General features: G+C 35.0%; 1 protein-coding gene across 4 annotated transcripts in view; it reads left to right on the forward strand.

Moving 5' to 3' along the window:
- Positions 1-13224, forward strand: part of Vps13c (vacuolar protein sorting 13 homolog C) — a 137791-nt gene that overhangs the window by 35021 nt on the left and 89546 nt on the right. For all 4 annotated transcript variants that reach the window (XM_048332995.1, XM_048332996.1, XM_048332997.1 and 1 more), the window contains exons 12-19: positions 64-170; positions 938-1109; positions 1786-1848; positions 7364-7493; positions 7969-8063; positions 9972-10114; positions 10912-11104; positions 12362-12476. In XM_048332995.1, the coding sequence (XP_048188952.1) occupies positions 64-170; positions 938-1109; positions 1786-1848; positions 7364-7493; positions 7969-8063; positions 9972-10114; positions 10912-11104; positions 12362-12476 (1018 nt within the window). The remainder of the gene's footprint in view (positions 1-63; positions 171-937; positions 1110-1785; positions 1849-7363; positions 7494-7968; positions 8064-9971; positions 10115-10911; positions 11105-12361; positions 12477-13224) is intronic.

The raw sequence follows: 13224 nt of genomic DNA on the forward strand, positions 1-13224 counted from the left end.
AGAATCAAATCTGCTTTAATTCATGTATGCACTATAATAAGCATAATTTTGTTTCTGTTATAGTACTTAAGTATGATTGACTTTTTGGAATCAGTGGATTATATGTGTAGAAATGCTCATTATAGGAAATACAAACCTTATTTACCACTCCATACCAATTGTCGACAATGGTAAGTTTGAATTTATTTTATTTTATTTTATGAGAATCATATAGTTAAGGATTCTTAGAGTTAAGAAACATTTAAAGTCATCTAGTCTAGTCATGTTTTATTCAAACAGAGTCTTTGATATATTTTGTATTTTATATAGTACTTCTGAATTTCCAGATTCTTAGCATTCAATACTTTGAACACTGAAAAAAGCTTTTCTTTTTCTGGTAGTAGGGCCCAGAGCCTCATGCTTGCTTGGCTTCCTTGCTCATAGCAGGGGCATGACTATCTGAGCAGTGCCTATCTTCTGGCTTTTTTCCCTAGTCTTGCAGACTTTTTTACCTGGACTGGCATTAACTATACAATCCTCTGATTTTAGACTCCTGAATAGCTGTTATTACAGGCATGAGCACCTATTAAAAAATTCATGTTTAAGTGGTTTTATCATTGTACGAGCCTCATAGAGTATACACACATGAACTAAGACAACTGTGATGTTACTGGGCAATATAATCTTCAGACAATTGTGGTATATGTGGGCTGTCACTTAACAAATACTTGCTGTACAGAGTATGATTATACTGTTTTGTGCCTGATTTCACTTTGGTACATCCTGTTTCTAAAAGGTTTCCTTAGTCTGTTTAAGGAAGATGATTGTATAGGGGACTTCCAATACACTGAAAGGTAATAAAGAATGTAGCATGGGGTCTCTAAAAAGTCAAATCATTTACCTGCTTAAAAAAACTTTGTAATCAGATGTACATTTAGAAATCTTTATTTTTTTTCAGGTGGAAATATGCGATTAATTCTGTTCTTGAAGTTCATATAAGAAGGTGTACACAGATGTGGTCTTGGAGTAACATAAAAAAGCATAGGCAGTTACTTAAGGATTATAAAATGGCATACAAAAACAAGCTAACCCAGACTAAAGTTCCAGAAGAATTACAGAAACAAATTCAGGTATATTTTACTTTTGTTAGTGAGAACTGTGGCTTTGTCTAATGTCTTCTTTTGCATCTAGTTAGCATCAGTATATAATTTTAGAACAGTTCATCTTTCAGACAGAATACAATGGAAATATGTAAAATATTGTTTCTCATTTCTTATTAAAAAATCCCTCCTTTGTTTGTGCTAATATCAGATAAATAGGGTTACAACACAGTATTTGGGAAATATGTCTTGTTTGCATAGTAATATTTAGGAAATATCACTAGCTTAAATGTTACATTTTATTTGTTTTGTTAGTAGTCCATTTCTATTATAGAAGCTTTAAAAAATAGTTCAGAGTATTATTTGTAATAGTAGTTTTTACTCATTGAGAAGTCTTTTTTACTCCTTGTTGAAAGATTGAAAATACACACTAAATATCTCATTCAAAATATTCTTCACAATTACTCTTGTGTTTATGTGCCTTTATGACTGAATTATAATTGTCTCAGAAAAGTTCTTTTCATGCTATATTAAATGAGGATTTACTTTATTTACTTCTTCCATGGTAAGTTAAAGACTTAGTAAACTAGTGTACATTTGAATGTGTAATTTCATTAGGTAAGAAGTACTGGAATGGACTAGGTAAGCCTAGAATTGGGAGAACAATGATTATGGTCTTTTTTACAACTGTCTCTTTGTGTTACAGGACTTGGAGAAGAGTCTAGATGTTTTTAATATCATTTTAGCAAGGCAACAAGCACATGTTGAGGTAATTATTTTTACTCTTCGCTTTCATTTTTTAAATCTATCAGTATCACTTTTTTAAACCTAGAATAAGGTTTAATGTAAAGTTAATGAAATTTACCCAAGTGAGAATAGAGATTAAGGTTTTATTGCTTGACTTGGTCTCTGGAGAAAAGCAACTGGAATATGCAAATAAAAGCCACTAATATAAAAGGGAAATAGCTTTCAATTTTTATAACCAAAAATTTGAAAAACCTCAAAAATGAAGTTAATGAACGTTACCCACCATGATTACAATTTAGAATGTTACTGTTAATATTTTGGCAGATAGGGTTCTAGCTTTTTTTTTTTTCCAGTCCTGGGGCTTGAACTCAGGGCCTAAGCATTGTCCCTGGCTTCTTTTTGCTCAAGGGTAGCACTCTTCCTTTTGAGCCACAGTGCCACTTCCAGCTTTTTCTGTTTATGTGGTGCTGAGGAATCGAACCCAGGGTTTTGTGCATGCTAGGCAAGCACTCTACCATTAAGTCACATTCCCATCCCCAGGCTTCTGGTTTTTGTCATTATGCTTCTTATCTATTTATACTTTTATTTTTTAAACAGTGTTTTCCTTTTTTCCCTTTTTTGCTTTCTTCTTCCTCTCATTTCTCCCTCTTATTTTTTTCCCTTTCTTTCTTCCAAAACTAGACTCAATCTGTTTATAATGATTGATATCAGGACTTCGTGCATTGCTCCATGTCATTTCTATGCCTTATTGGTAATTAAAATTTGATAATTAAAATAATAATTGTGTGATCCTAGCTACTGGGAGATGGTAGTCGTGAAGAGTACAATTTGAGGTCTAAAAAGTTTGGGAGACTCCCATTTTAACCAATAAAAACCTGGGTATGGTGATTTCATCCCAGCTATCTTGGAAAGCATAAAGGAAGATTGCAGTCCAGGCCAGCATGGGTAAAAAGCAAGACCCTTTTCAAAAAATGATGAAAGAACATAGACAGCACCTGCCTAGCAAGTGCAAGGCCCTGAATTCAAACTCCAGCATTGCCAATAAATATTAAATAAATGAAAGAACAAATAGTGAAATAAAATGTATTATTGAGGGGCTGGGGATATAGCCTAGTGGCAAGAGTGCCTGCCTCGGATACACGAGGCCCTAGGTTCGATTCCCCAGCACTACATATACAGAAAACGGCCAGAAGCGGCGCTGTGGCTCAAGTGGCAGAGTGCTAGCCTTGAGCGGGAAGAAGCCAGGGACAGTGTTCAGGCCCTGAGTCCAAGGCCCAGGACTGGCCAAAAAAAAAAAAAAAAAAAAAAATGTATTATTGAAAAATCAGAATATTTAGATCAATGAAATAAGAAAATGGAAGCATGTATGGTCTCTCTGACTTCCTTTCACATGAAAGGTAACTAATATTCATACATTCATTCATTTCATTTTATTCCTTTTTATATCAATATATTTCCATACACATTTTTTCCCCAATAGTATTGAATGGAACCTAGGGACTCTCAGATCATATTCATTTGTAAATGAGATTAAAGCATATACATTCATTCATTCATTGATTTAGTGAATACTCACTGAGTTTCTGCCTTTTAGGTTATATGGTCTGGATGCTAATCTCATTCTTTTAGTCTACTAATTAATTGTGTGACTTAAGCCTTTCTCACTTGTAAAGTGGGTTTTATTTTTGGTACGTTCAACCTAGAGTTATTGTGAGGAGTGTTAATCAGTTATAAATTTAGGAATTACTAAACAAGGGGTGCTTTTCCTCAGCATTATCATTTGAATTACCATATAGTAGTGAAAAAGAAGCCAGAAATTGTTTATTTACACCTTAGTAAGAGTGAAGGGTAGTAAGTAAGTATATAAGTAAAAATAAGTCAGGCATGGTTTCTCATGCCTATAATTGTAGCTATGTGTGAAGGAGAGCGGGAGGATCTAGTCAGCCTGGAAAGAATACCCATGAGATTCCATCACAACCATTAAATAACGGGCATCGTGATGTGTACCTGTCATCCCAGCTATGTAGGAAGCATAAGGAGGACAGTTTAGTCTAAGCCCAGGCATGAACATAATACTTACCTGACAAACAACTGAAGCAAAGAAGCACAAGTTCAAAGCCTGACTTGAAAACTTGGTCCTACCAAAATAAAGAAAGCAAATTAAGTAGGCAGAATATGGAGAGTGCTGGGACTAGATAATTGAGATAAGTGATAATTGGGGTTACCGTTATAATCAGCTGGTCAGGAAATGCCTCACTAGTTTTGGCGTCTGCATAGAATACTATTCAGTTGCTTGAAATGTTGCTGTACAAATGATTAAACTAGAACTGGAAAAAAAACCAAGACTCTGAAAAGTGGGTAAAGCAGGAAGATGGATGGACGCTATGAGTTTCTCATATGTCTTTTGTGGTCATGTGTGGCCATGATCTTCCTTTCCTCATGTTCCTGCCTTTGAATGGAATCTATCCTATTTTTTGTGCCCATCCTGGGGCTTGAACTTGGCCTGGGTACAACCCTTGAGCTTTTGTGCTCATGGCTAGTTCTCTACCATTTACATGAGCCACTGTTTCTCACTGTTTATATATAACTATAAACGACATTATAACATGGCTTTCTCTGCTACACATTTTCTGAAACATATTTTCATAAGGTACAGTGGTTGGAACACAGAATATGAATATTTAAAAAGATGTTTGCTACTGCTGTGGATTGTTCTTATGAAATGGAAGAATGAATCACCAGAGGAAACAGATGGTTATAAGCCTCCTTAAAGTAGCTTTTATTTAATGTTGTTCAATTCTTTTTAAATTTATTTTGAATATTTTTTTATTATTTTAAGTAGTTGTACAAAGGAGTTGCAATCCAGCAAAGCAGTTTTTGAATCAGCACATCTTGATTAATGTCACCCCTTTCAACATTCCTACCCATTCCTCCCTCTCCACCCCTTCCCTCACCTTTCTTACTTTCTTTAGGATATGTATTACTTTCTTTTGCCATTTAACAAAGCAGTTTATATATACAGTGCATCTTGACCTGTTTCATATCTTCAACACTTTCACCCCCCCCTTCAACCCACCTTTTCTCTTATTTTTCTTAATTTTATGGTATATACAATGAATTCGTGATTACATTCTCTCTCTTTCCCTTGCCATTTGTCTACCTCTCATCCCTTTTCCTCTCCCTCTCCCTTTTCCTCTCTCCCGCCCCCCTTTTAAGTACCCAGTACCTGGCCCAGCCTAAACTGGAAAGTGAGGGTTAAACCTCTTTATACTACTTACTCTTGCCTAAATATTGGAGAAGGGGGATTCCTTTTTGGGCAAAGTGGACAAAGAAGGATAGATATAGAAGGGAAGGCAATTAGATTAATCTAAGATCACTTTTTTCATTGTGATAGAAAGTGCATAGACCCATAACATTTAAACATAGGCTGTGGGTTGACTCCAGAGCCCATTGCAATTGGGAAGGAAATGAAAGCAATGGAGAAATATTAGGGAAAAAAGCGAAAGGATTCTTTATCTACCTGCATATTAGTATTGTAAGTATATTTGAATGAATTTTTGGCTATATGTATGTGAGATACACATATTTTTACTTTAAAATAATTATAACCACACAGGAAGTGGCTATTATATATTGTAAGATAGTGTATAGAAGTCCTGTGTACCCCTCATTCTTTTTCCCCAGTGGGTGCATCTTTTGTATCAAACCCAAGAATTTGACATTGGTATTATATTAATGTATAGTTTCTGATAGTTCTCAGATTATAAGTGATTATTCCTGAATTTGTAAAATAGTTAACACAGAAAAGCATTTTTCAAATCGTATTTTGTTCAAAGATTTATCATTGTTTGAACTTAGTATTTTTGTGTGTTTTCATATTCATTTCATCCTTTTCTCTTTATTAAAAAAGTTTAACTTTTGAGGTTACTTTGTAACATGCTGATCACACTTTTAACCAAGATTTCAGCTACTGGCGTTTTCTTCTTTTTAAAAGTTGTTTTGCTTAGATTTTTTGGTTTTCAATTACTGCCTTTTTCTTCTTTTTCAAAATTGTCTACATTGGACCTGGTTTTATTTTCCTTGCAAGAACTGATTGTATTCATAGCTTTTAAAGCCTCGGTGGTAATACATTTGGTTGGGTGTCTTATACTTGTGAGGCCAGAGCATCTCACCCTTAGGTGTGAGGCTCTGCTGTTGAAGGGAACTCCTATATTGCCCCTCAGTGATTCTGACCCATGGCTGCACTCTAGACTCACCTGGGGAACGGCTACACTGTCCTGATGCCTGGAATTCACTCCTTGAAGAGTTCAGTGGTGATAGTAGGGCTTCAGCACAAGCTTTTTTTTTTTTTTTTACCCCTTCGTAAGTATAGAAAGGGTTAAGCATTATGAAGCTGAGGTGTTTATAATAGCAGATCTGTTGTTCAATTTCCTTTTCCAAATTCAGACAGAACCTGAGTGTTTAGTCTTTTATTTCTATATTGGAGAGAACAGGTTTGATTAGTGAATGTAATCTTTTTCTTTTACTTCTCTTTTGGATTATTTTACTTCTTATCACATAGATATTTTCAATGTATTATCAATTCACTGTCAATTTGAAACTCTTGATTTTCTAAGTGGGAAAGTAATTGTTGAAGTATATTTATTCAGGGAGTGAGAAGATAGAGCCTACACTACTATTCCTCTTCATTTCCATCCACCGCCCCCCCCCCCCCCCTTTTCTACTTTTTGGTTCCTCATCTAAGAAGTGGACAAAGAGAAGGAACCAGTAGATAAAGAAGGCAGGACTTATGGAGGAGAGAGGATGAAATGAAACTTGAGGACTATTTCTGTCTTTATCTCTTTCCTTGCCTTGTTTTAGCAATCCAGCAATACATTCTGAAATATAGTTGTTTCAAATATGTTGACTATGGAAGCATCTTTTTGTGGATTGTTTCATTGCTTTTCTTTAAGGAGGATGCATTTTTATTAGCATATATTGTATAAGGAGTTTACTGTGATATGCATGTATATAATATACTTGGATCATATCTATCCGGTTACCTTTTCTTCTTTTTTAAAATATAACTATTGTTATTATTAAAATTTGTACAGAGAAATTACTGTTTCATCAGTCAGGCAATGAGTACATTTCTTTTTGGACAATGTCACCCTTTCCTTCACTTTCTCTGTTTCTCTCTCCCGTCCCTTGCCCACAAGTTGCATAGTTCATTTTTCACATGGGAGAATTGTTTCATTTTGCACTGAGATTCTACTGACTTCTTAAAAAATTTATGAATCATAATGTTCAGAGAAGTTTTACTTGAAACTTTAACTGAATAAATGAAACACAGCTTCCTCAAAATGCTATCAGTAGTCTAAGGACATAAATTTAATGGGGACTACATTAACAAAGCCATTGTGAGCATCATGTACAAAAGAATTGGCTTCCTTTCCACAATGATGTACTCTAATGTTCTGACAAAAAACATTAACCATGGCTATGCAAAGAGTGAAAAGAACAGTCTCAAATCAGTTTTTCAAATTTTTTTTTTTTAGGTGATTCGCTCTGGGCAAAAACTAGGGAAAAAGTCATCTGATACAGGAGAGAAGCGTGGAGGCTGGTTTAGTGGGTTTTGGGGGAAAAAAGAATCTAAGAAAAAAGATGAAGAATCATTGATTCCTGAAAGTAAGTGCTAAGCTAGATATTATTATAGATTGGTAAAGAAAATACAAATTATATCTTGCCTGCTTAGTATAATAAACATAAAAGCAAATGTGGCAGGCTTGATAACATTCCTGTGATGGACCCTTTGATTTTCTTAAGAAAAATTGTGTGAAGTTGAAAATGTTAACATTTAGAGGTCTCATATTTGACGTTATTATTCACTTTCGCACAAATAATCACAGTTAAGTTTTGAAATTCATAGAGAATTTAAAAATGCTTGTATGGAGAACTAATTGCCTTAGTATTGTTTCTTTACCTTTTCAGAACATAAACAACACAAATACAAATGCTTATTTTTACTAGCATAAGAAGTATGTTACAGGAAATAACCTCGCAAATTTTGCTTTAGCATTTCTGGTAGTTTGGTTTGGCTTTTTAATTGTATTTGTAAAACTGAAGCAATTATTTCCTTAAATGATTGTTTTTTTCTTCATAGCTATTGATGACTTCATGACTTCAGAGGAAAAAGATAAACTCTTCACTGCTATTGGTTACAGTGAGAGCAGCTACAACTTAACTCTACCCAAGCAGGTAGCTCTTTGAGTGGCCTTCTCTGATTCATTTCACTGTATTTTCTTGAGTGAATTTAAACAAGTTACTGACATTTTAAGTAACTAATGAAAATATGTTTTTTAGTTTTTGCTCTACCATTTAATTGTTAAATGCTTCTAATCAGGATTTGGCAATTACAATTTCTTCTTCAACTTAGTACCTATGGGGAATATGAAAATAACCTAACAAAAGTACTTATATGTTAAATTACATATTTCAAAGGTTTAATTGTCTAATTTAACTCATAGATAAAAGAGTGAATGTTTATTGATTCATTGAAAAGGGAATAGGTGTGTAGTTTTTCAAGACTTAAAGTATCACCAGCATCATAAAAGTCCCTGTACTTTCCCTTCATTGTTTCTCCAAAGTTGACAATTACCCTCATTTCCATGGTAGTCATTTAAACTACAAACAAACAGTGTGATTTTATATTTCCAGTCTTTTGTCTTTTTATAGGTAAATTTCTGAAATGTGTATTCTTTTGTTCCTGGCCTGGTGGTTATGAGATCTACCTCTATTGTTGTTCATAATACTTTTTTTTTTCTCATTTTCATTGCTTTGTGCGATTGTGTCATCTGAAAATACCAGAACTTACATGTGCCCTTGTTGATAAATTTTGGGGTTGATTCTATTTTTTGCTTATTATATAGAATACTGTTATGAACTTCCATTTTTTAGTATTCATAGTTTAGTGTTCATAGGAACTTTTCTATACAATAATTACTCATCCAGAATTGCTAGTTCATAGGATATGAACATGTTTAATATTGGATTATGAATATATTTAATGTTGGATTCTACTAGTTTTCCAGTGTGATAAAATATTTCCATCAATAGTATTTGGGGTTCTCATCACCAATACTTGTACTTACCACTGCTTTTGTTTTGACACAGGGTCTTACTATATATATAGCTCAGGCTGGCCTAGAATTCTATATGTAGCCTAATTTGGCCTCAAACTTACGATATCTTCTGAGTGTTGGGAATACAGTCATATGCTTCCACATTATATGCATATATATGTGTGTGTGTGTGTGTGTGTATATAGGTATATATATATACTTTTTTTTTCCTTGTTACTGGGATTTGAGCTTACGACCTCCCATTTTTTCAGGCCGTGCCTTGAGCCATGCCTCCACCTGATATTAATAGGGGGAAGACTGAGTTCCAGGGAAGAAAACATGAGACCTTCCCTGAAAAAAAACTAAAGCAAAAGGGATGAGAAAGAACAAAAAGGCTCTAGGTTGCTCCTTCTGGAGTTTTCATTTGCTTCTAGTAGAAAGACATCTCCAAATTCCTTTTCCCTGATGGCTCTCTGTCCTACTTCCAATCTGGACTTAGAAGTTTTGGCGTCAGGGCTGGGAATGTGGCTTAGTGGCAGGGCACTTGCCTAGCATGCATGAAGCCCTGGGTGGTAGCTCAGTACTGCGTAAACAGAAAAAAGCCAGGAGTGGTGCTGTGGCTCAAGTGATAGAGTGCTATCCTCAAGCAAAAGAATCTCAGGAACAGTGCCCAGGCCCTGAGTTCAAGTCCCAGCACTGGCAAAAAGAGTTTTGGAGTCAGAATGTGTATCTGTGTGTGAGGGTATCAGCTGTCCATATCATCAGGCAGAGAGAACTGGTCAGAACATATTTTTTTTGTTTTAGTGAAAACTGCTTAATTGAATCTCTTTGATAAAAAATGTGATATTGTTCTGTCATTATTACCTTTAAAACTGAAGACAATGAAAGGTTTGATCTTTTGTATATGTCCTATTTAAATAGTCAGTCTCATCAGATTTTCGACTGTTAGACATTTAGGGCGAGCAAAGGAATATAGAACCTACTGTACTTAGTTGGATCTTTTTTATAATTCATTGTACCTAACTGTTAATTTCTTTCTTTTTAGTATGTTGCCCATATAATAACTCTGAAGCTAATAAGCACCTCTGTCGTAATCAGGGAAAACAAAAATATTCCAGAAATATTAAAGATCCAGATAATTGGTCTGGGTACCCAAATGTCTCAGCGACCAGGAGCTCAAGCCATGAAGTAAGTTTTAAAACATTATTTCACTGTTTATTTATAATTATGATTTTAAGCCAAAAATATGAAACACCTGATTAATAATAGTTCTTTAATCTTTTTCTACATGCCTGGCTAGCCTTTTAATATTTTCTTACTGTTTATTTGTTCTATTCCCTCTTCTTTCCCTCGCAGCATTTTTGGCTAGTATTTTATTTATAACCTCCACACTGTGAAAGTATATGTGCATACTGTAAGTTTTTGTTTCCAAAGAATTTGTGTTGTAGTTGATAAGAGAGGATATGCAGAAAGTCATTTCACAGCTGTCTAACATATTGGACAGCTTAAGTGGGAAAGAGCTGTGAAATGAAATACAGCTTTGTTGGTTCTTCACAGGCTCCATTGTGTGAGAGAGTAACTGAGGTAGGAGGGAGCTTATTAAGCTGAGTGGAAAGCACTGGGCAAAGCAAGGATGAGAGATAGAGGTGTTGAGAGTGGTATAGAAACAGGAGATGTGTTTGTCTGTGCCATATGAGCTTTATTCACACAGTAGTGATCAGAACTTCTACAATATCTTAAGCAGGGCTGTAGTATGTTTTTCCAATGGATGGTCAGGCATTAATAACAACAGCAATAATAACAGCAGCAACAAAACCAGGTTATGTGGGCAAATAAATGCCACCCTAAGGAAGGTGAATTTTAACTCTGGGTAATGGGCATAGGTCTGGCTTGGCTTTCATTTGAGTTTTTAAAGGGAAGTTTGTAGTTTAACTTATTATATTACAGTATGTCTGATTGTTTCCTTTTTCTTCATTGGATTATAGGGTAGAAGCAAAATTAGAACACTGGTATATAACAGGTCTGAGGCAACAAGATATTGTACCATCCCTTGTAGCTTCAATTGGTGACACTGCATCATCCTTGCTTAGAATTGAGTTTGAAACCAATCCAGAGAACAGTCCTGCTGACCAGACTCTAATCGTTCAGTCTCAGCCTGTGGAGGTCATCTATGATGCTGTAAGTACAAGGAGAAAGTGACTCTTAACCCACCTATATTCTTGGGTATGGTGTACCTTTTCCTCATTTATCTTTAACATGAGCTCAAAGATAATTTTCCTGATGTTTTTCTTGTTTAAAAAGCTTGACACAGCAGTTATTTTCTTTTTTAATGTGCTGTAAGACATATTCTGCCATAAGATTGTCTCTACAAGTAAAAATTTACAAGTCTTACATACTAAAAAAGAAATCCATGTTTAATGTATCACCTGTTCCTAAATAGTTCACTACTCAGATTCCTTATTTTCATTTTGCCTTTGGTGTTTGGAATGACCTCAAAGATAGGAAAGAAAAAAAAATTCAGATGCCCACATGAGGAAAAAGCATGGTCATATACGTGTTACTGAAAATGCTGGCTCAAGTTCTGTATCGTCTGCTTTGCCCTTTTCTCAGCCTGTCCTCACCTTCATCCTCCATTAGCAAGAAGGCATTGCTTACTACTCACTGCCCCAGTTGTACCTGGGCTCACCAACTCTGTGTGTGTGTGTGTGTGTGTGTGTGTGTGTGTGTATGTGTGTGTTGTTATTATAAAGGTGATATCAAGTCAGATAATGATGACATTTCTTTTTGGACAGTGTCACTCCTCTCATGTGTTTTTCAGTCAGAGTTGAATTCATGGTGTGTGGGGTAGGCAGTATATAAAGAGCCAGAAACCACATATTCTCTAATATAAAAACAGAAGCTTACATTGGGATAAAATACACACACCAAAATTTACCATGTGTAGCATATGGGTCGGTGTGGTCTAGTTAATGGGTTGGTAGTTTTAGTATAATCACACTGTTATACAACTAACCTCCAGAACTTTTTTCATCTTGCAAAATTGGATTGTTTTTATATTTAAATTTTATATGCAGGTAAGAGTAAATAGCTTTCCTTCTATTTCTTTTCTAAACTTCAAAGTATGAGATAATCCAATGGTTACTGAAAAGTGTAATTTTACCCTTTGACTAACTCAAGGTTAAAACTAGAAATAATGTCTGGTTTCCACATGCACTGTAGAGTATATTTGTGTCAGTAATGACATGTACACGTTTGCTGCCTCTCCCCTGGGCTTTCATGGCTTTTCCTTTCCCAAGGATCTCTCAGATAGAGGAAATAAAACTAAATATCTTGGATTTCTCAGTTCAAAGCCAAACCTCTAGAATATGAACCCTTAAAATTTATAATATAGAAAGGATTATGCATAACTTTTTATATTTTAAAATTCTTTTATAGAAAACCATCAATGCAGTGGTTGAATTCTTCCAGTCAGATAAGGGGTTGGATCTGGAACAAATAACATCAGCTACTTTGACAAAGCTGGAAGAAATTAAAGAAAGAACAGCTACAGGTAAAGAATTTGGGTATTTCTATAAGCATCAATTAAACTTTAAACATGTTATCTAGTCTAATGCAAAAATTGTATTTAAAGCAATATAGATTGTGGCTTTTTTCTGGCTTTTTAAAACTTGGACTGTATCTGTAGTGGACATGGCTTACATAAAATGGAATATTCTTGCTAGACTGAATGACAAAGAGGGTGCAGATAATTCTGCCTTTGTCACGTTCATGTGCCTTGAATGCGCTTGATTGGGGTGGAACACATCCCTCTACCCCAGTTCTTTAGAAGCTGGGGTACTGTGTATGGCCCTAGTTTTAAAGGCCGGTGTTCTTGTGTAATGTAGCCTCTGAACTCAAGCCACTTGTTTTTTTTTTTTTTATATAGTTGCTTGGTGAGGGAAATAATCAATCTGTCCCTAAATAGAATATTTTTCTGTATTATGCTATAGTCTGTTTTTCATTGACCTTATGAGGTTTTTCATTTCATGAAAATTAAGAATTTAATTTGTGATATGAGATGACATTCTTCTTTGATATTTTTCAAATAAAATTCTGAAAAAGTCTTTATTTGTAAGCTGGACACTCGTTCCTAACTATAATCTTAGCTACTTCAGGAAACTGAGGTCTGAGGATTAGTATTTGAAGTCAGCGCAGGCAGGAGAATCTGTTGGGACTTATCTCCAATTAACCGCCAGAAAACCAGGAGTAGAGCTTTGGCTCAATGATACAGCCCTAGCTTTGAAGAAAAACGCTCAAAA

The sequence above is a fragment of the Perognathus longimembris genome, chromosome 23 (genome assembly GCF_023159225.1).
Source record: "Perognathus longimembris pacificus isolate PPM17 chromosome 23, ASM2315922v1, whole genome shotgun sequence".
In the NCBI taxonomy this organism is placed as follows: Eukaryota; Metazoa; Chordata; class Mammalia; order Rodentia; family Heteromyidae; genus Perognathus; species Perognathus longimembris.